The 27567-nt window shown below is 39.6% G+C and overlaps 1 protein-coding gene across 1 annotated transcript in view; it reads left to right on the forward strand.

Annotated features, from left to right (window-relative positions):
• CCDC7 (coiled-coil domain containing 7) overlaps positions 1 to 27567 on the forward strand; it is a 341366-nt gene that overhangs the window by 255118 nt on the left and 58681 nt on the right. Inside the window, 2 exon segments of the mRNA XM_021064965.1 lie at positions 462 to 578; positions 23619 to 23726. Coding sequence (XP_020920624.1) covers positions 462 to 578; positions 23619 to 23726 — 225 coding nt within the window.

Genomic DNA, 27567 nt, shown 5'->3' on the forward strand with positions numbered 1-27567 from the left:
TTTTTGTATGTACATAATTGATTATTTTTTAATCCAATGTAACACTCTTTGTGCTTTAAATGAAGCATTTAATGCATTTACTGGAAGTATGGATATTTTGGAGGTAGCTATACCATCATGTGTATTTTCTTTCTTACCTGATCTATTTTTGAGTCTTCTAAATTTATTTTGAATGTATTATTTATTTTTTTATCTCTAACCCATATCCCTTATGGGAACATTGCATTTACTCCTAAAATTTGAATACGATGTAGAACTATTCTTTTGAAAAGTGCTTCCATTATCTCTACAGTTCACATACTCACTCTATAATTTACTATTTCAGTAATGTGTTATTTGATTTTATTATTTCAAAACATGTGAAGAAATATTCCTGGATATTTGGCATGTGTTTAAATTACAGAGGATTTTCAGTAAATCCAACTCTCTATTAATGGATTAAAAGCATCTTTTTTTTGTAGCTCCGAAAGCAGAAGACATACTAGATGAAAATCTTTTACCCGACGATGAAGTTGAATTGTCAAAAAGCCAATCTCAAACTAAGACGCTTAGAGCTGTCAAAATGGAAACCCTAAATAGTAAGTATGATAATTTTAAATATTACTGATTTACTTTTAAGTAAGCAAAAAACTGTCTGTCTTACGTTTATGAATGCTTAATTTTATCTTTTGTGTACATCTATAAGATCAAATATATTTACTGTGTTGTTAAACTCTAATTTTATTGAAATTCTGTTTATTTTGTGTTATTAAGAGATGTATGTTAAATTTTCCCACTGTGAGTACAGATTGATTTGTGTTTCCTGGTAGTTTTGCCAGATTGCATGTATATTTGACAATTATGTATTAAAGGTGTACAAATCCATACTTGTAATATTTACCTGGTAAACATGAGCCTTTGTAAAATTATACTCTCTATCTCAAAAAATACCTTTTTGGCCTTTATCTGATAATAATAGAGCCATGTTTACTTACTTGTAATAAATATTTATAGTTTTTTGTAAACAGTTGCAACAGAAGTTCTTGGTAGTTTGTATGGTCTGAGTAATTTTTTCATAATGATCCTAAACCATAAGAAAAGCCCAACAGTTTCTTTATTAATTAGTTATATCCAAACAACTTAGCACCTGTGGGGTACAACATAACTTTTGTGGGAACACAAGTTTTCAACATTGTTAGGTAAATACCTAGGAGCACAATTGCTGGACCATATGGTAAAACTATATTTAACTTTATAAGAAACTGCCAAGCTGTCCACAAAGTGGCTGTAGTGTTTTGTATTCACGGCAACTACAAATAAATGTTCCCAATGCTCCACATTCCTGACATTGTTTGTTGTTTTTAGCATTTTGGATTTTAGCTATAGGTGTATAGTGATATCTCATTGTTTTCATTGTAATTTCTTTATGATATATATGTTGAAAATCTTTTCATATGCTTATTTGCCATCTAAATGGCTTCTTTGGTAAAGTATCTGTTCACACCCTTGCCTGTGTTGTAATTGTGTTGTCTGTTTTCTAATTGTCAAGTTTTAGAGGTTCTTTGTATGTTTTGTGTAACAGGTCTTTATTAGATATATGTTCTGCAAATATTTTCTCCCAGCCTGTGGTTTGTATTATCATTCTCTTAACAGTGTCTTTTATGCAACAGAAGTTGTGTATTTTTTCTTTTTTAGGACCACACCGTGGCATATGGAGGTTCAGGCTAGGTGTCAAATAGGAGCTGTAGCTGCCAGCCTATGCCACAGCCACAGCCACATGGAATCCAAGAGCATCTGTGACCACAGCTCGCGGCAACGCTGGACCCTTAACCCACTGAGCAAGGCCAGGGATCAAACCTGCATCCTCATGGATGCTAGTTAGATTCATTTCCGCTGAGCCATGACGGAAACTCCGAATTTGTGTATTTGTGTAAAATGAAATCCAACTTTTTTTTCCCTTGAATTGTGTTTTCGGTGTTCTGCCTGAAAAGTCAACAACAAACTTATGATCACCTAGATGTTCACCTATGTTACCTTCTAGGAGATTTATAGTTTTGAATTTTACATTAGGTCTATGACCCATTCACTGTTAATTCTTGGTAAAGTGTCAGGTCTGTGTCTAGATTCACTTTTTTTTGCATGTGGCTATCTAGTTGTGTCAGTACTATTTGTTGAAAAGACTGTCCTTTCTCCATTGAATAGCTTTTGCTTTTCTGTCACAGATCATTGACTATATTTGTATAGTCTACATCTCTTTGTTTTGTTGCCATTGACCTGCTTGTCTACTTTTTCACCAGTTGTCTTGATTTCTGTAGCTTTATAGGAAGTCTTGAAGTTAGATATCATCAGTCTTGAAGATAGGTAGCACCTCTGACCTTGTTTTTCTTCAATATTGTGTTCACTAATGTGGATATTTCACTTTTCAGTATAAATTTTAGAATCAATTTGTCAGTATCTTCAAAATAGCTTGTTGGATTTTGATTGGTATTGCATTGAATCAAGTTGGAAAGAGATGACAGCTTAACAATATTGAGCCTTCCTGTCCATGAACATGGAACCTCTCTACATTAAATCTTTGATGACTTCTTATATTTATGAGATTTATATTTAAGTATTTCATTTTTGATGCTAATAAGAATGGTGTTTAATTTCAAATTCCACCTGTTCATTGCTGATATATAGGATGTCAGTTTACTTTTATATATTAACCTATATCTGGAAACCTAGCTATAGCAGCTTATAATTCCAGAATCTCAAAGAGCTATTGTTCCCAAAGGTTAGGTTCTTGTCTCTTTGCAGAAGGAATTCAGAAATGAGATGGAAATTGAGAAAGAAAAATGAGGATTTATTTAAGTGAGAAATACACCTTTTAAAGAGAGGCCAGCAGGCCCACAAGTAGCTGCCCTGTGTTTTTCTGGCATGCAGGTTATAAGGGGCATCCACTTGCATGGGTGGAATTTCACTGGGAAGCTGAGGTTTGGGGGGTCATATTCCTTAATTTTCATCCAAGCTGAACCTTCCCAAAAGGAGGAGGGATTTTGTCCTTATTTAGCTTTTATTGGAAGTGTCATGCATCGATGCATGATGTGTATGTCTTTTCTGCATAGATAATTTTATTATAATTTTATTATAATGAGGGCATAATGAACAACAGGTTACATTCAGACGCTTGAGATTCATATCCTTTTCCACCTCCAGGGCACTTACCACCCCAAAATGTGTGGTTTCCTGTCAGTCTGGCGGTTCCTGCTTTTCTTTATCTGCCCGTGGACCCTGCTGTTTGCATGATACATGATTTCCTGTCATCTGTCCCTGTGTCCCCCTTCTCTGCTCATGCCTATCTGCCTGCTGTAACAATATCAGCAGTCCTGTTTTCATTGTACATTAATCACACTAGCCAAGATATGAAAATTATCTAGGTGTCTTTCAGCAGATGAATGGGTAAAGGAAATGTGTTGTGCATACACACACACACACACGCAGTGAAATGTTATCCAACCATATAAATAAGGAAATCTTGCCATTTGCTACAACATGGATGAACCTTGAGAGCAATATGCTTAGTGAAATAAGTCAGAGAAAGACAAGTAATGTATGATTTCACTTGTATATGGAGTTTAAAAAGTCCCCAACTCATGGAAACATAGAATAGACTGCTGGTTGCTAAGGATCTGAAGGTGGGAGAAATGGGGAAATGTTGGTCAAAGGATCCAAACTTCCAGTTATAAGAGACTTGGGGAATATACATCCTGGTGACTGCCGATAACAATACTGTAGTATATGTGAAAGTTTCTTAGAGAATAAATCTTAAATGTTTTATTTCAAAAAAAGTATTTATGTAAGATGATGGACATTTTAACCTTATTGTGGTATTTACTTTGCAGCGTGTATGTATATGAAATCATCACACTGTAAACCTTAAACTTACGCAATGTCAATTATATCTCAATAAAGCTGGGGAAAATTTTTAAAGAATGTATTTTAAATTCTTAAAGTAACTTTTTACCTTAAGATAATCTTACAGCATTTCTCTTTAGAACCATTAATATAGTGACTATATTAATACCTAACCTACTTTGTATTCTGGGAAAGAACTCTAGTAATTCATGTCATGTTATTAATAATAAGCTAGTGAATTCTCTTTCCTTACTTTTAAAGATTTTAGCTTTTTTATTCTAAAGCTGTACTGTGTAATGTGGCAACCACTAACCACAGATGGATATTGAGCATTTGAAATGTGGCTAGTCTGAATTGAGATGTACTTGAGTTTGAGGACCTACTTTAATAATTATGTAAAATATCTCGGGGATGGGGAATCAAGATGGCAGGGTAGGAGGAGTTCATTTCTTCCCACAATTACATTGGGAATACATCTACAAATGGAATAATGCTCACACAACACCTATTGAACACTGACAGAACTCAAATACCTGAAAGAATGAAAAGGATTGCCACATAACTGGGTAGGATAAAAGGGGAAAAAGAGGCAGAAGAAAGTCATGACCTATGCTCCTGAGAGGGAGCTGAAGGAAAGTAAAGGTTCCTGCACCCAGGGGAGTCCCCTCAACAGCAAGGAGATCAGCTGGGATAGGAAAGGAGATTTGGAGACTCAGAGGAGAGCACAACAGCCAGTCTATAGCAGGTAGGACAGAATGAGACCTACACAGATAATCCCTGCCATCATCCTACATGCTCTAGCCTGAGGTGCATGTTGACTGATAAGGGTGGGGGCTAAGTGCTAGAACATGATAGAACAAGTATAAGAAAAGACCCAGGGAAAGGACTGCTGTTACCTGTGCAGATATAGCCTGGAAGTGTGGGAGGGAAGAGAACCACAACCAGGAATGTTTGGGGAGGAGGCTTAGGTTGCTGTGGAGGCAAAGTAACATTGTTAAGTGGTATGCAAGGGATGGGGCCACCTCTGTAGCCTCTTTATCTGTGTAGGCTCCTGCCTCTCTGGTCCCTGGGAAAGGCTCCCGCCTGGGCTGGCCCACTTGTCCCAGTCACACCCTGCCACTTCTTACCTGGATAGGCTGCTTTGCTCCTGCTGTCTCAGGAGCAGATTCCAGAGGGCTGCCCACATGCAGAAGTGGGCCTGGACCAGATGAGCCCCCAGGGCCCTGCGACTAAGGAGGAAGAGCTGAAATCTCTCCTCCTGGCTGCACAAACTATGGATTTAAAAATCCACTGCCTGCTTTGTAAATTCAGCTCCTGTGAAACATCTAAACACATGAGTGCTCCTGTATCTGAGATACATCTGGCTTTAGCCGCTGTTGGCTTTGTTGGAATGTACACATGTGCCAGAGAGCTCAGTCCAGAGTCTGCGGCCTGTAACTCCCACAGTGGATCCAGGTGCACAACAACTGCAGCCTTACCCACCAGGAACAGACACAAGAAGCAAGAAGAACTACAGTCTTGTAGCCTGTGGAAAGCAGACCACAAACACAAGGTAGAAAATTAGATGACAGAGAAATATGTCTCAGATGAAAGAACAAGATAAAAAAACCCAAATAAATGACTAAATAAAGATAAGATAAGCAATCTGCCTGAAAAAGAATTTAGCCTGATAGTAAGGATGACTCATGATCTCAAAAAGAGAATGAAGGCACAGACCTAGAAGTTACAAGAAAAGTTTAATAAAGATCTAGAAGATTTAAAGAACAAAGGTGAACAATAACTGAAATGAAAAATTCACTAGAAGAAACCAATAGCAAAATAACTGAGGCAGAAGAATGAATAAGTGAGCCGGAAGACAGAGGGTTACAAACCGCTGCTATGAAAATGAGTAAAGAAAGAAGAGTGAAAAGAAATGAGGACAGTCAAAGAGGCCTCTAGCACAACATTAAACATACCAATATTCTCATTATAGGGGTCCAAGAAGGAGGAGAGAGAGTGAGAAAGGACCTGAGAAAACATTTGAAGAGATTATAGCCAAAAATTTCCCTAACACGGGGAAGAAAACACTCAAGTCCAGGAAGCACAGAGAGTCTCATACAAGATAATTGCAAGGAGGAACATGCCAAGAAACTTATTATTCAAACTGACAAAAATTACAGACAATGGAAAAATATTAAAATCAACAAGAGAAAAGCAACAAATAATGTAGAAGGGAATCCCCATAAGGTTATCGTTCTGCAGGCCAGAAGGAAGTGGCACAATATATTCAAAGTGATGAAAGGGAAAAATCTACAACCAAGAATGCTCTACCCAGCAAAGCTCTCATTCACACTTCACAGGGAAATCAAAAACTTCACAGACAAGCAAAACCTAAGACAATTCAGCACCACCAAACCAGCTTTATAATAACTGCTAAAGGAACTTCTCTAGGCAGAAAAAGGAAGACCACAACTAGAAACAAGAAAATTACAAATGAGAAAGTTCACCAGTAAAGGTAAACATAAAATAAAGGTAGGAAACCATTCACAGACAAATGTGATATCAAACAGCAGACACGAGAAGAGTACAAGTGCAGAGTATTGAAAATGCATTTGACCAGAAACCTAAAACAATTTTATCTATATAGGGACTGCTATAGCAAAAGTTCATGGGGACTGCAAACCTAAAAAATTACAATAGATACACATACAGAGAAAAAAAAATACAGGTACAACACAAAAGATAGTCATCAGATCACAAGAGAAGAGAACAAAAGAGGAAGGAAAGAAAAGATCTAAAGTAACAAATCCAATGCAGAGAAAATAGCAGTAAGTACATTTACTGATAATTACATTGAATGTAAGTGGATTAAGCTCTCCAAGAGACATAGATTGGCTGAATGGATACAAAAACAAAACCCATATATATGCTGTCCACAAGAGACCCATTTCAACTTAGGGACACATGCAGACTGAAAGTGAGGGCATAGAAGAAGATATTCCATGTAAATGGAAATCAAAAGAAAGCTGAAGTAGGCAATACTCACATCTAACACAATAGATTTTAAAATAGATACTGTTACAAGAGACAAAAAAGGACATTACATAATGATCAAAAGATCAATCCAAGAAGAAGATATAATGGCTCAGTGGTATATAATGGCTAAGCTGATAAAGAACCTGTCATAGTGTCTGTGAGGATGCAGGTTTGATCCCTGTACTCACTCAGTGGGTTAAGGATCCAGCATTGCCACAAGCTGTGCCATAAATCACAGATGCGGCTTGGCTGTGGCTGTGGCATAGGTTGGAAGCATGGCTGTGGCTGTGGCATAGGTTGGAAGCTGCAGCTTCTATTTGACAACTAGCCCAGGAACTTCCATATGCCATGGGTGCATCTGTAAAAAGAAAAAAAAAGATATAACAACTGTAAATGTATACACACCCAACAATAGCACTACAGTATATAAAGCAAATGCTAATAACCGTAAAAGGAGAAGTTGACAGTAACACAGTAATGGTGGGGGCTTAAACACCCCCTCTTAATATCAATGAACAGATCATCCATACAGTCAATAAGGAAACACAGGCCTTGAAGATATATTAGACCAGATAGACTTAATTGATATTTATAATCATTCCATCAGAAAGCAGCAGAATACATACGTCTCAAATACACATGAAACATTCTCCGGGACAGATCACATCTTGGGCCACAAATCAAGCCTCAGTAAATTTGAGAAAATTGAAATAATATCAAGTATCTTTCTCTGACTATAGCACTGTAAGACTAGAAATAACTGGAGGCTAATAAATATGTTACTTAACAACCAATGCTTCACTGAAGAAATTAAGAGGAAATTTTAAAATATCTAGAAAAAATTAAAATGAAAACACAATGATCCAAAACCCATGGGGTGCAACAGCAGTTCTAAGAGGGAAATTTATAGCAATCAGTCTTACCTCAGGAAACAAGAAAAATTTCAAAAAAACAACCTAACCTTACACCTAGAAAAACTAGAGAATGAAGAACAAATAAAACCCAAAGTTAGTAGAAGGAAAGAAATCATAGAGATCAGAGCAGAAATAAATGAAATAGAAACAGAGGAAAACACTAGAAAAGATCAATGAAACTACAAGCTTGTTCTTTCAGAAGATCAAAAAATTGATAAATATTTAGCCAGAATCATCAAGGAAAAAAGTCGGGGCCCAAATCAATAAAATTAGAAATGAAAAAGGGGAAGTTACTGACACCATAGAAATACAAAGGATCATAAAAGACTACTACAAACAACTATATGACAATAAAATAGCCTATAAGAAACTGACAACTTTTTACAAAGGTACAACCTTCCAATACTGAACCAGGAAGAAACAAAATCTGAATAGACCTATCACAAGACCTTAAATTAAAACTGTGATTGAAAACCTTCCAAAAAATACAATTCCAGGACCAGGTGGCTTCAGAGGTGAATTCTATCAAACATACAGAGAAGAATTAACACCTATTATTCTGAAACTCTTCCAAAAAAATAGCAAATGCAGGTACACACTCACAAGCTATTCTATGATGCAACCATTCCCCTGATACCAAAACCAGGCACAACACAAAAATGAAAATTTCAAGCAAATATTGCTGATGAACATAGATATAAAAATCCTCAATAAAATATTAGCAAGCTGAATACAATAATGCACTGAAAGGAACCCAGGGATGCAAGGATACATCAATATCTGTAAGTCAAGCAGTGTGATACACTACATCAATAAACTGAAGAATAAAAACCATATAATCATCTCAATAGATGCAGAAAAAGCTTTTGGCAAAAATTCAACACCCATTTATGATTTAAAAAAAAAACTGTCCAGAAAGTGGGCACAGAGGGAACTTACCTCAACCTAATAAAGGCCATATATTACAAATCTGCAGCTAACATCATTCTCAATGGTTAAAAGATGAAAGAATTTCCTGTAAGATCAGGAAAAAGATAAGGATGTCCACTCTACTACTTCTATTCAACATTGTTTTGGAGGTCCTAGCTATAGCAGTCAGAGAAGAAAAATAAATAAAAGGAACCCAGTTGGAAAAAAAGTAAAACTGGCACAGTTCACAGATGACATGATACTGTACATAGAAAACCCTAAATATGCTATCAGAAAACTACTAGAGTTCATCAGTGAATTCAGTAAAGTTGCAAGATACAGTATTAATACAGATATCTCTTGCATTCCTGTATACTAGCAATAAAAATCAGAAAGAAAAATTAAGGAAACAGTCCCATTTACCCTCACATCAAAAAGAATAAAATACCTAGGAATAAACATACCCAAGGAGTCACAGTACTTGTACTCTGAAAACTTAAAGATGCTAATGAAAGAAATTGAAAATGACACAAATAGATGGAAAGACACACCATGTTCTTGGATTGGAAGATTGATACTGCCAGAACAACTGTACTACCCAAGGCAATCCACAGATGCAGCACACTCCCTATCAAATTACCAATGGCATTTTTCACCGAACCAGGACAAAAAATTTAAAAATTTGTATGGAGACATAAAGGACCCCTAACAGCCAAAGCAATCCTGAGAAAAAGAAATGGAGCTGGAGGAATCCAGTTCCCTGACCTCAGACTATACTGCAAGGCTATGGTCATCAAAACAGTATGGTACTGGCACAAAAACAGAAATATAGATCAATAGAACAGGATAGAAAGCCCAGAAATAAACCCACACACCTATGGTCAGTCTACAACAAAGGAGGCTAGAATTTACAACAGAGAAAGGAAAGTCTCTTCAATAAGTTGTGCTGGTAAATCTGGACAGCTACATGTAAAAGAATGAAATTAGAATGTTCTCTAATACCATACAAAATATAAACTCAAAATTGATTAAAGACCTAAATATAAAACTGGATACCATAAAACTCTTAGAGGAAATATAGGCAGAACACTGTCTGACGTAAGCAACAGCACTATCTTTTCAGATCCACCTCCTAGAATAATGAAAATAAAACCAAAAATAAATGATACCTGACTAAACTGAAAAGTTTTTTTCACAGCAAAGGATACCATAAACAAAATGAAAAGACAACCCACAAAATGGGAGAAAATATTTGCAAATGAAGTGAATGATAACAAATTAACCTACAAACTATACAAACAACTCATGCAGCTCAATATCAAAAAATAAACAAGACAAACATCATGTGATGTCACATATATGGAATCTTTTTTTTAAAAAAGGATACAAATGAACTTATTTGCAGAACAGAAACATACACACAGACTTTGAAAAATGTATGGTCACCAAATGGGCAGGTGGTGGTGGAAGAAGGATGGACTGGGGTTTGAGATTGGCATATGCACAAGAGGTATATGGAATTATTGGCCAATGGAGACCTGCTGTATAGCACAGAGAACTATACCCAATATTCTATGATAATCTATGTGGGAAAAGAATATGAAAGAGAATGGATGTGTGTACATGTATAAACAAATCACTTTGTTGTATAGCAGAAATTTTTTTTTTTATTTTCCCACTGTACAGCAAGGGGGTCAGGTTATCCTTACATGTATACATTACAATTACAGTTTTTCCCCCACCCTTTGTTCTGTTGCAACATGAGTATCTAGACATAGTTCTCAATGCTATTCAGCAGGATCTCCTTGTAAATCTATTCTAAGCTGTGTCTGATAAGCCCAAGCTCCCGATCCCTCCCTCTCCCTCCCCCTCCCATCAGGCAACCACAAGTCTCTTCTCCAAGTCCATGGTTTTCTTTTCTGAGGAGATGTTCATTTGTGCTGGATATTAGATTCCAGTTATAAGTGATATCATATGGTATTGGTCTTTGTCTTTCTGGCCCATTTCACTCAGTATGAGATTCTCTAGTTCCATCCATGTTGCTGCAAATGGCATTATGTCATCCTTTTTTATGGCTGAGTAGTATTCCATTGTGTATATATACCACCTCTTCCGAATCCAATCCTCTGTCGATGGACATGTGGGTTGTTTCCATGTCCTTGCTATTGTGAATAGTGCTGCAATGAACATGCGGGGGGACGTGTCTCTTTTAAGTAGAGCTTTGTCCGGATAGATGCCCAAGAGTGGGATTGCAGGGTCATATGGAAGTTCTATGTATAGATTTCTAAGGTATCTCCAAACTGTTCTCCATAGTGGCTGTACCAGTTTACATTCCCACCAACAGTGCAGGAGGGTTCCCTTTTCTCCACAGCCCCTCCCGCACTTGTTATTTGTGGATTTATTAATGATGGCCATTCTGACTGGTGTGAGGTGGTATCTCATGGTAGTTTTGATTTGCATTTCTCTTATACTCAATGATGTTGAGCATTTTTTCATGTGTTTGTTGGCCATCTGTATATCTTCTTTGGAGAAATGTCTCTTCAGGTCTTTTGCCCATTTTTCCATTGATTGATTGGTTTTTTTGCTGTTGAGTTGTATAAGTTGCTTATATATTCTAGAGATTAAGCCCTTGTCAGTTGCATCATTTGAAACTATTTTCTCCCATTCTGTAAGTTGTCTTTTTGTTTTCTTTTGGGTTTCCTTTGCTATGCAAAAGCTTTTCAGTTTGATGAGGTCCCATGGGTTTATTTTTGCTCTAGTTTCTATTGCTTTGGGAGACTGACCTGAGAAAATGTTCATGATGTTGATGTCAGAGAGTGTTTTGCCTATGTTTTCTTCTAGGAGTTTGATGGTGTCCTGTCGTATATTTAAGTCTTTCAGCCATTTGGAGTTTATTTTTGTGCATGGTGTGAGGGTGTGTTCTAGTTTCATTGCTTTGCATGCAGCTGTCCAGGTTTCCCAGCAATGCTTGCTGAATAGACTTTCTTTTTCCCATTTATGTTCTTGCCTCCCTTGTCAAAGATTAATTGACCATAGGTGTCAGGGTTTATTTCCGGATTCTCTGTTCTGTTCCATTGGTCTGTCTGTCTGTTTTGGTACCAGTTCCACACTGTTTTGATGACTGTGGCTTTGTAGTATTTCTTGAAGTCTGGGAGAGTTATGCCTCCTGCTTGGTTTTTGTTTCTCAGGATTGCTTTGGCGATTCTGGGTCTTTTGTTGTTCCATATAAATGTTTGGATTGTTTGTTCTAGTTCTGTGAAAAATGTCATGGGTAATTTGATAGGGATTGCATTGAATCTGTAGATTGCTTTGGGTAGTATGGCCATTTTTACAATATTGATTTTCCCAATCCAGGAACATGGAATATCTTTCCATTTCTTTACATCTTCTTTGATTTCTTTGATTAAAGTTTTATAGTTCTCGGCATATAGGTCCTTTACCTCTTTGGTCAGGTGTATTCCGAGGTATTTGATTTTGTGTGGTGCAATTTTAAAAGGTATGGTATTTTTGTATTCCTTTTCTAATGTTTCATTGCTGGTATACAGAAATGCCACTGACTTCTGAATGTTAATCTTATATCCTGCTACTTTGCTGAATTTATTAATCAGTTCAAGGAGTTTTGGGGTTGAGTCCTTAGGGTTTTCTAGGTATAGAATCATGTCATCTGCATACAGTGACAGTTTGATCTCTTCTCTTCCTATATGGATGCCTTTGATTTCTTTTGTTTGTCTAATTGCTGTGGCTAAGACTTCCAAAACGATGTTGAAGAGCAGTGGTGAGAGTGGGCATCCCTGTCTTGTTCCAGATTTGAGTGAGAAGGCTTTCAGTTTTTCCCCATTGAGGAGTATATTTGCTGTGGGTTTCTCATAAATGGCTTTGATTATATTCAGGAATGTTCCCTCTATACCCACTTTGGCGAGGGTCTTGATCATGAATGGATGTTGAACTTTGTCAAATGCTTTTTCTGCGTCTATTGAGATGATCATATGATTTTTGACTTTTTTTTTTGTTAATGTGGTGTATGATGCTGATTGATTTGCGTATGTTGAACCATCCTTGTGAACCTGGGATGAACCCAACCTGGTCATGGTGTATAATTTTTTTGATATGTTGTTGGATTCGGTTGGCTAAGATTTTGTTGAGAATTTTTGCATCTATATTCATCAATGATATTGGGCGATAGTTTTCTTTTTTGGTGGTATCTCTGCCTGGTTTTGGAATGAGGGTGATGGTGGCATCATAGAATGTCTTTGGGAGTATTCCTTCTTCTTCAACCTTTTGAAAGAGTTTAAGGAGGATGGGCACCAATTCCTCTTTATATGTTTGATAAAATTCACCTGTGAAGCCATCTGGTCCAGGACTTTTATTTGTAGGGAGTGATTTTATGACCTCTTCAATTTCATTTCTAGTGATCGGTCTGTTCAGTTGGTCTGTTTCTACTTGATTCAGTTTTGGCAGGCTGTAAGATTCTAGAAAATTGTCCTTTTCTTCCAGATTGTCAAACTTGTTGCCATACAGTTGTTCATAGTATTCTCTTATGGTTTTTTGTATTTCTGCTGTATCCGTTGTGATTTCTCCTTTTTCATTTATAATTTTGGTGATTTGGGTTCTTTCTCTCCTCTTTTTAGTGAGTCTGGCCAGGGGTTTGTCAATTTTGTTCACCTTTTCAAAGAACCAGCTCTTGGTTTTATTAATTTTCTCTGTTGTTTTTTGAGTCTCTATTTTATGGATTTCTTCTTTGATCTTTATAATTTCCTTCCTTCTGCTGACTTTAGGACTTTTTTGTTCTTCTTTTTCTAATTCATTTAGGTGGAGGGTTAAGTTGTCAATTTGGGATCTTTCTTCTTTTTTGAGAAAGGCCTGTATTGCTATAAATTTCCCTCTGAGCACTGCTTTCGCAGCATCCCATAGATTTGGAGAGGTTGTGTCTTCATTATCATTTGTTTCAAGGTAGTTTTTAATTTCCTTCTTGATTTCCTCATTGACCCATTGGTTTTTTAGTAGCATGTTGTTTAGTCTCCATGGAGTAGGTTTTTTCTCTTTGCTTTTCCCATGGTTGGTTTCTAATTTCATGGCATTGTGGTCAGAGAAGATACTTGAGATAATTTCTATGCTCCTAAATTTATTGAGATTCGCTTTGTGTCCCAATATGTGGTCGATTCTTGAGAATGTTCCATGAGCATTTGAGAAGAATGTGTATTCTGCTTTTTTTGGATGTAGTATCCTGAAGATATCAATTAAGTCTAACTTTTCTATTGTTTCCTTTAGGATCTCTGTTGCTTTATTGGTTTTCTGTCTAGAGGATCTGTCCATTGATGTGAGGGGGGTATTTAGGTCTCCTACTATGATTGTATTCTCATCAATATCTCCCTTTATGTCTGTTAATATTTGTTGTATGTATCTGGGTGCTCCTATGTTTGGGGCATATATGTTGATGATAGTAACATCCTCTCCTTGGATGGATCCCTTAATCATTAAATAGTGTCCTTCTTTGTCTTTCTTTATGTCTTTTGTTTTAAAGTCTATTTTGTCTGATATGAGCATAGCAACTCCTGCTTTTCTGTCATGTCTATTGGCATGAAATACTTTTCCCCACCCTTTCACTTTCAATCTATATGTATCTTTTGTCCTAAGGTGAGTTTCTTGTAGGCAGCATATTGAAGGTTTTTGCCTTTTTATCCACTCAGCCATTCTGTGTCTTTTGATTGGGGCATTCAGTCCATTGACATTTAAGGTGATAATTGATAGATGATTATTTATTGCCATTTGATCCTCGTGTTCCAGTTGATTCTATGGTTCTCCATTCTTCCTTTCTTTTTTTTTTTTTTTTTTTTTTGGTTGGATGGTTTCCTGTTATTATCTGCTTGAGTGTATATTTTTTTTTTCATTTTTTGCAAATGCAATATTTCGTTTTGGCTTGTGGTTGCCCTTTTTAAGTATGCTAACCCCTTCCCATAATTGTGTGTTTTAGCCTGATGGTCCTGTAAGTTCAAACACTTCATTATTATATTAAAATTAAGAAGAGAGACATACATACAAACAAAAAGGGTTATTTACCTCCTAACATCCCTTGCCCACATTTTATGGTTTTGATGACTCTTTTATTTTTTTCTTTTTAATTTTATTTTGTTTGAAGCATGTTCATGATTAAATCTGTATGCTGGCTTATTTGAGTGACTGCTCTCTGATTGCGGTTTCCTCAGTCCTAGTTCTTCTTCTTGTTCTTTTTTTTTTTTTCTTTTCTTTTTTCTTCCCTTTCCTTCCTTTCTTTTTGGTTTAGAGAAGTGCTTTCAATATTTCCTTTAACCTGGGTTTTGTGTTGCTGTATTCTTTAAGTTTTTGTTTGTTGGGAAAAATTTTTATTTCCCCTTCTATTTTAAATGATATTCTTGCTGGATAGAGTATTCTAGGTTGCATATTTTTTCCTTTGAGCACTTTAAATATCTCTTTCCATTCCCTCCTGGCCTGTAGTGTTTCTGTAGAGAAATCAGCTGATATTCTTATGGGGGTTCCCTTGTAGGTAACATTCTGTTTTTCTCTTGCTGCCTTTAGGATCCTCTCTTTATCACTAACTTTTGCCATTTTTATTATGATGTGTCTTGGTGTGGGTCTGTTTGGGTTCAGTTTGTTTGGGGCCCTCTGTGCTTCTTGTATCTTGAATCCAGTATCCTTTAGATTTGGGAAGTTTCCAGCGATAATTTCTTCAAATATATTTTCCATTCCCTTATCTTTTTCTACTCCTTCTGGAATTCCTATTATGTGTAGATTGGCCCGTTTTATATTATCCCATAGGTCTCTTATATTGCTTTCCAGTTTTTTGATTCGGTTTTCTGTCTGTTGACCAGATTGAGTGATTTCCATTATTCTATCTTCCATATCACTGATTCGTTCTTCTGCATTATTCATTCTGGTTTTTACTGCCCCTAGTTCAGTTTGCATCTCTGCAAATGAATGTTCTAGTTTTTCTTGGCTCCTCCTTATATTTTCTAGCTCCTTTCTGAGGGTATCTGCCTTACTGTTCGTATCTTCTCTTAATTCCTTCAGTATTTTCAGTATTTCTCTTTTGAATTCCAGGTCTGTCTGACTGCCGAGATCTGTTTCATTGTTGACTGTTTTAGGTGAGTTCTCCTGTTGGTTTGACTGGGGGTGGTTTCACAGCTTCTTCATCTTGCTTGTCGTCTTCTTTCTCCTGAGGGAGTTGTACTCTCCGTTATCGGGTAGTGTTTGCCTTGTCACTGCCGTGGAATATTTCCTGAGGGCTGGCGTTGTTGGTCAATCTTTTTTGAGGCAGTGTGTCTTTTCTGGGGTGTTGATGGGGCTAACAGTGTTTCTTTGAAGCAAAGGAGGACTTCCTGAGGGCAGACAGGACTGGGAGGTCCACCCCACGATGGCAGCAGATTTCACTTGGTTCTCAGCACCCCCTGGGGTCTTGGGCGGGTAGCAGGGCCCTTGGAGACTCAAGAGGCTCCTCCCCAGGGCAGCCCGATTCAGAAAGACCGTCTGAGATCTTTTCCCAACTCGGCCAGGCTTGTTGCAGCTTTTCTGGGCTGCAGGGGGTCCTGCCTGGAGCTGGCAGTCCTATGCAGCTGGTCCACTAGGTCTCAGCACTCCTTGGGGTCTTGGGCAGGTAGCAGGGCCCTTGGAGACCCAAGAGGCTCCTCCCCAGGGCAGCCCGACTCAGAAAAACCTTCTGAGATCTTTTCCCAACTCGGCCAGGCTTGTTGCAGCTTTTCTGGGCTGCAGGGGGTCCTGCCTGGAGCTGGCAGTCCTATGCAGCTGGTCCACTAGGTCTCAGGCACCCCCTGGGGGCTTGAGCGGGTAGCAGGGCCCTTGGAGACTCAAGAGGCTCCTCCCCAGGGCAGCCCGATTCAGAAAGACCGTCTGAGATCTTTTCCCAACTCGGCCAGGCTTGTTGCAGCTTTTCTGGGCTGCAGGGGGTCCTGCCTGGAGCTGGCAGTCCTATGCAGCTGGTCCACTAGGTCTTAGCACCCCCTGGGGGCTTGGGTGGGTAGCAAGGCCCTTGGAGACCCAAGAGGCTCCTCCCCGGGGCAGCCCGTCTCAAAAAAACCGTCGGAGAATTAGGCCGATCTATTCACGGCCTGGCTAGGCTTGTTCTAGCTTTTCTGGGCTGCAGGCCTTTTCTAGGGGGCTGGTGGTGTTTGGTGCTGCTCTGTGGAAGTGTAGCCCCTCCAAAGGGCAAGGAGGCCTGTGCAGGGAGAGCCCCTGCGGTGGTAGGCTTCAGGCAATTGTTGAGGCCAGCCCTTCTGGATGGCAGGCAGCCCCAGGTTCGGCGAGAGCGTAGGGGGGGTGGGGGTGGGGGGAGGGAATGCACTGGGAAGCACAGCTTTCTGCTAGCTAGCGGGCCTGTAAGCTTGCTGTGGCGTGGGGGGTATTCTATGGGGACCCACCCCTTCTTCTCTCCCCTCCCCAGCACGGGCGCAGACCAGGCTCTTCTCCCAGGTTCCCTCTAAGGCGGCTTTCCACTTCCCCGCCCCTAGAGTATTGCTCCCTTCCTCTGCGACAGCTTTGTTTTCTAGTCTCCCAGGCAGTCTCTGCCCCTTCAAATGGTCTAGAGACCTCCCAAGCAGTTTCCGCTCTTCCCCGCCCCCCTAGCCCGGGGACTAATCTCTGGAGCCGAGGTCTCAGTGCCCAGCCCCCACCCAGGCGTCCCCCGGCCCTTTCCCGGGGACTAACCTCTGGAGCTGAGGATTCGGTGCCCAGCCCCCACCCAGGCATCTCAATTTTTGGTGACTGTGCCCGTAGTTCAGATGGTCCGTTGGGTTCTTGATCGGTTTTTCCGTACTCCGACTTACTGCTACACTCTTTTCTGCATCTGGGGATTCCTCAGTTCATTTGATCTTTCGCCCGGTAGGTGACTTTCCAGGGTGCGGGATCCCTTTCTCCTCCGCAGTTCCCTTTCAGGAGCGCCCGTCCCCGCTCGGATTCACCTTCTCTCACTCTCCTCTTTTCTCCCATTCTGCCCAATAATGTCACGAACTTCTTGCCGTTATTGGAGTTTAGGTTCCTCTGCCAGCAATTGGTTGCTGTTCTGTGCGAGTCATTTATTCTGTAGATGTGCTTTTTTTGTTGTGTTTGTGGGAGAGGGCGAGCGTGTCCCCCTACTCCTCCGCCATCTTGTCCTCTCTCTCTATTTTTCTTTTGTTAATGTGGTGTATGACATTGATAGATGTGCATATGTTGAACCATCCTCGTGAATTTGGGATGAATCCCACTTGGTTGTGGTGTGTATGTTCTTTTTCTATATGTTGTTTGATTCAGTTGGCTAAAATTTTGTTGAGAATTTTCACGTCTACATTCATCAATGATATTGGCCTATAATTTTCTTTTTTGGTAGTATTTTTATCTGGTTTTGGTATTTGGGTGATTGTGGCTTCATAGAAGGTCTTTGGGAGTGTTCCTTCTTCTTCAACCTTTTGAAAAAGTTTAAGGATGATAGGTATAAATCCCTCTTTGTATATTTGGTAGAATTTGCCTGTGAAGCCATCTGATCCTGGACTTTTTTTTGTAGGGAGTGTTTTTATGACATATTCAATTTCATTTCTAGTGATTGGTCTGTTCAGTTTCTTCTTGATTCAGTTTTGGCAGGCTGTAAGTCTCTGGAAAGTTGTCCATTTCTTCTAGGTTTTCAAATTTGTTGGCATATAATTGTTCATAGTATTCTCTTATGGTTTTTTGTTTGTTTGTTTGTTTGTTTGTTTGTATTTCTGCAGTAACCATTGTGACTTCTTTTTCATTTCTTATTTTGTGTATTTGGGTTTTTTCTCTCCTCTTCATGGCGAGTCTGGCCAGAGGTGTATCAATTTTGTTTACCAGCTCTTGGTTTTATTGATTTTTTTCTATTGTTTTTTGAATCTCTACTTTACTGATTTCCTCTCATCTTTATAATTTCCTTCCTTCTGCTGACTTTAGGTTTTGTTCTTCCTTTTCTAATTCATTTAGGTTGTGGGCTAAGTTGTTGATTTGAGATTTTAATTCTTTTTTGAGAAAGGCCTGTATCACTATGAATTTCCCTCTAAGCACTGCTTTTGTTGCATCCATAGATTTTGAATGCTTGTGACTTCATTAACATTTGTCTCTAGGTATTTTTTAATTTCATTTTTGATTTCCTCATTGACCCATTGGTTTTTTAGTAGCATGTTGTTTAGTCTCCATGTAGTCAGTTTTTCTCATTTCTTTTCCTGTGGTTGATGTCTAGTTTCATGCCATTATGGTCAGAGAAAACACTTGAAATAATTTCTCTATTCTTAAATTTGTTGAGGTTAGTTTTGTGCCACAGGATGTGGTCAATCCTTGAGAATGTTCCATGTGCACTTGAGAAGAATGTATACTCTGATTTTCTTGGATGTAATGTCCTGAAAATGTCAATTAAGTCTAACTTTTCTACTATGTCATTTAGGATCTCTGTTGCCTTATTGATTTTCTGTCTAGAGGATCTGTCCATTGATGTGAATGGGCTGTTAAATTCTCCTATTATAACTGTATTCCCATCAATTTCTCCTTTTATGTCTGTTGTTATTTATTATATGTATCTGGGTGTTCCTATATTAAGTGCCTATATATTGATGGATGTAATATCCTCTTCTTTAATGGATTTTTATCATTAAATGGTGTCCTTCTTTGTCTTTCTTTATGGCCTTAATTTTAAAGTCAAACACATTTTTATAAAAACAGGAATCTAGATTTTCTTACGTTCCTTCCCCACATTCTGTAATTTTGAATTCCTTTTTCAACATTCTCATGTTTGTCCTTTTGCTGTTCCTTGTATTTACTGCCACTTTCACAGCAGTTATTTTCCCCTCTTTTAGATCTGTTTACTGGCTTATTTGAGTGATTGCTTTCCAGTTGTGATGTTCTCCATCCTATTTCTTCTTATTTCTTTTTTATTTAGAGAATCCCTTTTAGTATTTCTTTTAGAAAGGTTTAGTATTGCTGTTCTCTTTTAGCTTTTGTTTGTTGGAAAAATTCTTTATTTTATTTTTTCTTCTATTTTAAATGATATTCTTGCTGGGTAGAGTATTCTAGGCTGCAGATTTTTCCCTTTTAGAACTTTGACTATATCTTACCACTCTCTTCTGGCCTGTAGTGTTTCTGTAGAGAAACCAGCTGATAGCTTTATGGGGGTTCCCCCTTATAATTAATGCTTTACTTTTCTCTTGCTGCCTTTAGAATCCTCTCTTTAACTTTTGCCATTTTTATTATAGTATGTCTTGGTGTGGGCCTGCTTGGGTTCAACTTGTTTGGGGCCCTCTGTGCTTCCTGTATCTTGATATCTGTTTTCTTTAGATTTGAAAAGTTTTCAGCCATAATCTCCTCAAATATATTTTCAATTCCCTCTTTTTTTTTCTTCTCCTTCTGGAATTCCTATTATGCGTAGATTGGCCCCCTTTATATTATCCCATTGATCTCTTATATTGCTTTCATGTTTTTTCATTTGGTTTTCTGTCTGCTCTCCTGATTGGGTGATTTCCATTATTCAATCCTCCAGGTCACTAATTCGTTCCTCTGCATTATTCATTCTGCTCTTTAGTGCCTTTAGTTCAGTTTGCATCTCCACAAATGAATTTTCTAATTTTTCTTGGTTCCTCCTATTGTTTTCTAGTTATTTTCTAAAGTAATCTTCATTACTGTATATATCCACTCTTAAGTCCTTCATATTTACCCTTAATTCCTTCAGTATTTTCACTGTCTCCCTTTTGTACTCAGTGTGTATCAGACTGGAGAGGTCTATTTAATTGTTTGCTGCTCCATGTGAATTCTTCTGTTCTTTTAACTGGGAGTGGTTCCTTAGCTTCTTCATCTTGCTTATATTTTTCTTTGTCTGTGAGTTTGGGGAAACCAAACTGTATTCTTGGAGGGCTATTTATGGAGCACCCCTTTGTATTTTGTGAGGGGTTACTGTTTATTTTTGGCTTAGGAGTTTGGATATTTCCTGCTCTTTCTTTGGTGTGAGCAGGCTGTTATTCCCAGGGTGCTGAGTGTGTTTCCAAGGAGAAGGAGGCAATGGGTAGGGCCAGTAGTCAGTGCTTGGTTGCTGGGCTCTTGACAATATCAAGGACCTGCAGGAAGGTGGTGCAGGCTACTCCTAGTTGTAGGGCCCTGAGAAGTGGTAATGAGCCTTAGGCAGATTTAGGAGGTGCCCAGAGCATTTGGCAGTGGCAGTGGCAGGGTGTATGATTTCCCAGAGGAGAGAGCAACAACAGGTGGTGTTCAGTTGCAATACCCTCCTCTTTGGTGCCCTGTGAGGTGACTAGGGCCACAAGTGATGCCTGTTCACAGACCCCTAGTGGAGGTGGGCCACACCCACCTCTGGAGTTAGAGATAACTTCAGTACTTTGACCCCCCCACTGTAGACCATGCAAGAAGCACCCCATCCTACTTAGTCTATGCAGGAGGTGCTGTACATGTTGTTCCTAGTTGCAGGGTCCTGGAAGGCAACAGTAATCAAGTGTGTGGGCACTTCTTGGAGCATTTGGCAGTGGCAGAGCAGGGTGGGTGTGTTCCCAGGGGAGTGAGAGCAACAACAGGTGATGCTTGGTTGCAGTGCCCTTTTTTTTGCCGACCTCTGAGGTCACTAGGATCACAGGTGGAGCCTGTTCACAGACCCCTAGTGGTGGCAGGCCATGCCTCCCTCTCATTTCTGGGATGACTGCTGTGGTTTGTCCCTGTCACCTGTAGATCACACAGGAGGCACCACATCATACTTAGCCCCCCACTGCCCTTAGCCCACACAAGAGGTACCTGGCCACATGTCACCTGCACAAGAAGCGCCTGGTCTCCTGTAGCATGAGCAAGTGGCCTCTCGCCACCTGTAGCCTGCACCATGAGGCACCTCACCCTCAGAGCCCACATGTGCACAGGGAGCTTCCTGTGGCGGTCAGCCCCTCCTCCTCTTGCCCTCCCCAACAATTGTGGCTTGCCTCTCTGACAGGCCCAGACCTCCTCCCCTCTGCTATGGCATTCTGCTCCCCAGCCTGTGGCACACCGCACGCTGCCCCCTTAGGCTGTCTCCACACAGCCAATCCTAGTCCTCTCCCCAGTGCTGACCTCCAGAGCCCGAGTCTGGTCACCCAGCCCCTACCCAAGCATCTCAGGCTGTGGTGTCCAGTTGGTGGTGCGGATTATCTGTGCAGCTCTTACACTGCTTTGCCCTCCTCAGTCCAGCTGCTGTGCTTTTCTCAGTGACTTTGAGGTCCCTCTGTCTTGGCTGATCTCTCTGTAGGTTAGGTGGCTTCACATGGTGTAGGTTCCTTTTCTCTTCCACAGCTCACTAATCCTGTCCTTATTCCTCTTCTCTCTCTCTCTCTCTTTTTTCTTTTTTTCTTTTGTTCTACTCAGTATGTCAAGGATTTCTTGCCCTTTTTGGAGGTTTAAGTTCTTCTGCCAGTGTTCAGTAGTTGTTCTGTGTGAATCGTCCTGCATGTAGATGTACTTTTTTCTGATGTGTTTGTGGGAGAAGGTGAGCATGACATCTTATTCCTCCACCATCTTGATCCTTTCCTCCATTTTACTTGGGTTTTTTTATTTTATTTTTTTAGAGCCCCACCTGCAGGATATGAAAGTTCCTAGGCTAGGGATCAAATTGGAGCTACAGCTGCCAGTCTACACCACAGCTCACGGCAGTGCCAGATCCCTGACCCACCAAGGAGGGCCAGGGATTGAACCCACATCCTCATGGATACTGGTCAGGTTCGTTACTGCTGAGCCATGATGGGAACGCCCTGTTTCTTTTATTTTTAAGGGAACTGCTATTACCTTTATTTACAATATGACTTGTATTCTATTTCTGTTGTATTATATTTCTCTCTGTAGTATCTTTTATGTGTCACTTTTGCCATTTATGTCTATATCAATGTCAGTATCTTTGTAGTGATTACAAGAGTCCCTCTTATCCACACAGGGATATGGAGATAGATATATACATCCCTAGTGGATGTCTAATAATAGCAGATTGTTCTGAACCCTGTGTATACTGTGTCTTTTCCTATGTTTCCTGTCAGTAATTTAGTTGCTGGTCAATATGGCCATTGTATGTGTTGCTGCAACACAAGCACTGCAATACTGAGTCAGATGGACTGATATACAAGATGGCTACTAAGTGTCTGATGGGCAGGTAGCACATACAGCATGGATACACTGGACAAAGATATGATTCATGTCCCAGGCATATAGAGCAGGTCAGTGCAGAGGTTCATCACTACTCAGAATAGTACACAATTTAAAACTTATGAATTGTTTACTTCTGGACTTCTCCATTTAATATTTTGTACTGAGTTTGACCATGGATAACTGAAACTATAGAAAGTGAAACTGCAAATAATGGGGTGGGGTACTATTGTATTTTTGAGTTTGTAAAAGAAATGGAAAAATTGGAGTTCTCATCGTGGCTCAGTGGTTAATGACTCTGTCTAGGAACCATGAGGTTGTGGATTCAATCCCTGGCCTCGCTCAGTGGGTTAAGGATCTAGCATTGCTGTGAGCTGTAGTATAGGTTGCAGATGTGGCTTGGATCTGGTGTTGCTGTGGCTGTGGCCTAGGCCAGTGGCTACAGCTCTAATTAGACCCCTAGCCTGGGAACCTCCATATGCCATGGGTACGGCCCTGCAAAGACAAAAGAGACAAAAAGAAAATCTAGTTCCTAGAATTCTTGTTAGAATTAAATAAGATAATATTTGAAAAGTACAGATATAATAATATCTGGCAATAATATCTAGCTAGTAAGTTTTTTAAAATTAGGTGTAATTTGTATTTAATTGAATAAGTATGTTAAATTGTTGATTAAATAATTATAAGATAGCATCACTAATTAACTTTATGTACTGTAATTTTATCCCAACAAAATTTTAGCTTTAAAACAACTTATCTGGCAATCTATTATTATTACAGTTAAAAATGGAGCAGCTTCAGGACATCCAAGTAGAGCACAAAATCTTTCAGCAGTGAATCCATCAATTACTGACCTAATATTTCAATTAGGTTTGGACAAAGTGGTAGGTAAGTAGAGATTTATAATGTTTGGACACAGTAGACAGATTCTCAGAGTTTAAGTATTTCAACTGTAGAGTACAGTTATTAAAAGAAAGTAAGAAATTCAAACATTGGTCATCCTTTATCAGTTTAATAATTTGGCCCTCTGTATTCATGGGTTTCACATCTACAGATTCAACTGACCGTAGATCAAAATTACTTGGAAAAAACTTTTTCAGAAAGTTTCAAAAAGAAAACTTGAATTTTCTATGCCCTGGCAACTATTTACATGGCATTTACATTGCATACAATTATTTATATAGTTTTATATTGTATTAGGTATTACAAGTAACCTAGAGATGATTTAAAGTATACAGGAAGGATGTGCATAAGTTACATGAAAATACCACACCATTTTATATAAGAAACTTGAGCATTCTCAGATTTTGGTACCCACAGGAGATCCTGGAACCAACTCCCTGCAGATACCATAGAACAACTAATAATTTCATTCTTATTAACCAATAAATATATATGTCAATTTGTATGTGTCTTTAAAATAATTTTTCATGTGCCCATTACTCCAACAAACAAATACTAATTAGATAATACTTAAGAGCTTACCTGCTCATGAAAGAAAAATATATAGGCTTTTCCCTACATTGTGAATTTTCATGACATAAACTATGTGCTATATAATCAGTTCCTTAGGGAACATAGTTTTCATTACTTATATCATCTTTTGTGATAACAAGACAGAATGAAAAAAAATAGAACTCTGTCTAGCTAGTCAAAATGGCTGTTTTTCTACCTTCCTATAAAAAATTGGCAAATTTCTGGAGTTCCCATTGTGGGTCAGTGGTTAACAAACCCAACTAGCATCCACGAGGACGTGGGTTCAATCCCTGGCCTCGCTCAGTGGGTTAAGGATCTGGCATTGCTGTGAGCTTTAGTGTAGGTTGCAGGCGTAGCTCAGATCCCGCATTGCTGTGGCTGTGGCATAGGCCGGTGGCCACAGCTCTGATTCGACCCCTAGCCTGGGAACCTCCATATGCCTCCCATGCAGCCCTAAAAGACAAAAAAAAAAAATTGGCATGTTTCTAATAGTTTAAAAAACCTGTACAAAAGCTGGTGTATGGAGTTCCCGTCGTGGTGCAGTGGTTAACGAATCCGACTAGGAACCATGAGGTTGCGGGTTCGGTCCCTGCCCTTGCTCAGTGGGTTAACGATCCAGCGTTGCCATGACTGTGGTGTGGGCTGCAGACGTGGCTCGGATCCCGCGTTGCTGTGGCTCTGGCGTAGGCCAGTGGCTACGGCTCCGATTTGACCCCTAGCCTGGGAACCTCCATATGCCGCTGGAGCCGGCCCAAGAAATAGCAAAAAAGACCAAAAAAGAAAAAAAAGCTGGTGTAGCCCCATGATTTAAGTACTTTACAGTAAGATAAATTTAAGTGTTTTGTGGCAGCTTCCAAACAACCATTTTAGGCATATGTCAGCAAAGTGGCATACCAGGAGGCCCCAAGCTACTCCCTAACAGAAATACATATATGTCAGAAAACCATCAGAACCAACTTTGTCAGAGCATTGAGAAACAATTAGATGTTTACACTAATAAGAGAAAGCCCAATTAAGACAAATACAACTTCAAAATGGTAAGAAAAGTTTGTGGAAATATGAAGAAGTGTCATGGTACAAAACCAACTACAAAAATAGGATAGCTCCTAGCCTTGAAGGAATTGCTACTAGACCTGCTGTATAGAAAGTGCTAAAGGGAATCCCTCAGGTTAGTGTGAAAGGATATTAGACAGTAACTTAAAGCTGTATGAAGAAATAGGTATCTCCAGTATAGGAAAGAACATGGCAAATATGAAAGTCAGTATTATGTAATTTTAGATTATAGCTCTACAATAAAGTTTATATCATAGTTTAGGGAGTTCCCATCATAGCGCAGTGGTTAACAAATCAGACTAGGAACCGTGAGGTTGCAGATTCGATCCCTGGCCTTGCTCAGTGGGTTAAAGACCCAGCGTTGTCCTGAGCTGTGGTGTAGGTTGCAGATGCAGCTTGGATCCCACGTTGCTGTGGCTCTGGCATAGGCTGGTGGCTACAACTCTGATTAGACCCCTAGCCTGGGAAGTGGCTCTAGAAAAGGCAAAAAGACAAAAAAAAACAAAACAAAACCCACAAATGAATGGATAAAGAAGCTGTGATATGTATTTAAAATGGACTATTCGAGATAGAATTAAGATGGTGGAATAGAAGGACTGGAGCTCAACTTCTCTCCTAAAAACAACAAAATTCACAACTAAAGACTGAGCACACTTCACCAAAATGGACTGGAAACCTTAAAAAAGATATCCTACTCCAGAAGAAAAAGAGGCCACATCAAGAGGTAGGAGGGGCAATTACATGATGTAAACAACCCAGTACCTCCCAGGTGGGAAGCCCCACAGACTAGAAATTAACTGGTTCAGGAGTGAGAGTTCTGAGCCCCACATCAAACTCCAACGTGTGGGGATCTGGCACTGGGAGAAAGAGCCCCCGAAGCATCTGGCATTGAAGGCCAGTGGGGCTTGTGTGCAGGAGCTCCACAGAACTCGGGGAAACAGAGACCCCATTCCTAAAAGGCGCACACATACTTTCACATGCACTGGGTCCCAGGGCAAAGCAAAGTCTCCATAGGAGTCTGGGTCAAACCTGACTACAGTTCCTGGAGGACCTCCTGGGAAGAGAGGGGTGAATGTGGCCTGTTGTGAGGGAAGGTCATTGGAAGCGAAGCTCTCGGGAATATTCAGCAGTGTGCCTTTCTCTGGAGGTGGCCATTTTGGGAAAATCTGGCCCCACCTGTCAGCACTGAGAAGCCCCAGGCCAAACAACAATCCAGCTGGGATCACAGCCCCTCCCCTCAGTAAACCGGCTGCCTAAAGACCCCTCAGGCACACAGCTGCCTCTAATCCCATCCAGAGACTAAGCCCCACCCAACAGAGGGATTAGGCTCCAACTATCAATGGGCAGGTATCAGTCCCTCCCATCAGGAAGCCTACAGCAAGCACCCATACAGACTTCAGCCGCAAGGGGGGCAGACACCAGAAGTAAGAGAGGCTGCAGCTCTATTATCTATAAAAAGGTCACCACACCAAAAACCTATAAAAATGAAAAGTCAGAGAACTATAACTCAGATGAGGGAGAAAGGAAAAACCTCAGAAAAACAGTTAAGTGAGGAGGAGATTCTTAGCCTCCAAGAAAAAGACTTTAAACTGGTGATGCTGAAGATGATGCAAGACATTGGAAATAAACTGGAGGCAAAGATGGATAACTTACAGGAAACACTGACCAAAGAGATACAAGATATAAAACTTAAGAGATGCAAAATACAATAACTGAAATAAAAAATTCACCAGAAGCAGCTAACAGCGGAATACAGGAGGCAGAAGAACAAATAAGCAAGGTGGAGGACAGATTAGTGGAAATTATGGATGCAGAACAGAAAAGAGAAAAAAGATTGAGAACTCTGGGACAAGGTGAAATGCACCAACATCCGTATTATAGGGGTGGCAGAAGGAGACAGAAAAAATATTCCCAGAGATAGTAGCCGAAAACTTCCCTAACAGGGGAAAGGAATCACTCACTCAAATCCAGGAAGCGATAAAATAAACCCAAGGAGGAATACTCTGAGACACATATTAATCAAACTGACCAAAATTAAAGACAGAGAAAATCCTAAAAGCAGCTAGGGAAAAAAAACAAATAACATACAAGGGAACCCAGATAAGGTTATATCAGCAGATTTTTCAGCAGAAACTCTGCAGGCCAGAAGGGAGTGGCATGATATACTTAACGTGATGAAAGGAAAAAACCTCCAACTAAG

Source organism: Sus scrofa, chromosome 10 (genome assembly GCF_000003025.6).
Source record: "Sus scrofa isolate TJ Tabasco breed Duroc chromosome 10, Sscrofa11.1, whole genome shotgun sequence".
Classification (NCBI taxonomy): Eukaryota; Metazoa; Chordata; class Mammalia; order Artiodactyla; family Suidae; genus Sus; species Sus scrofa.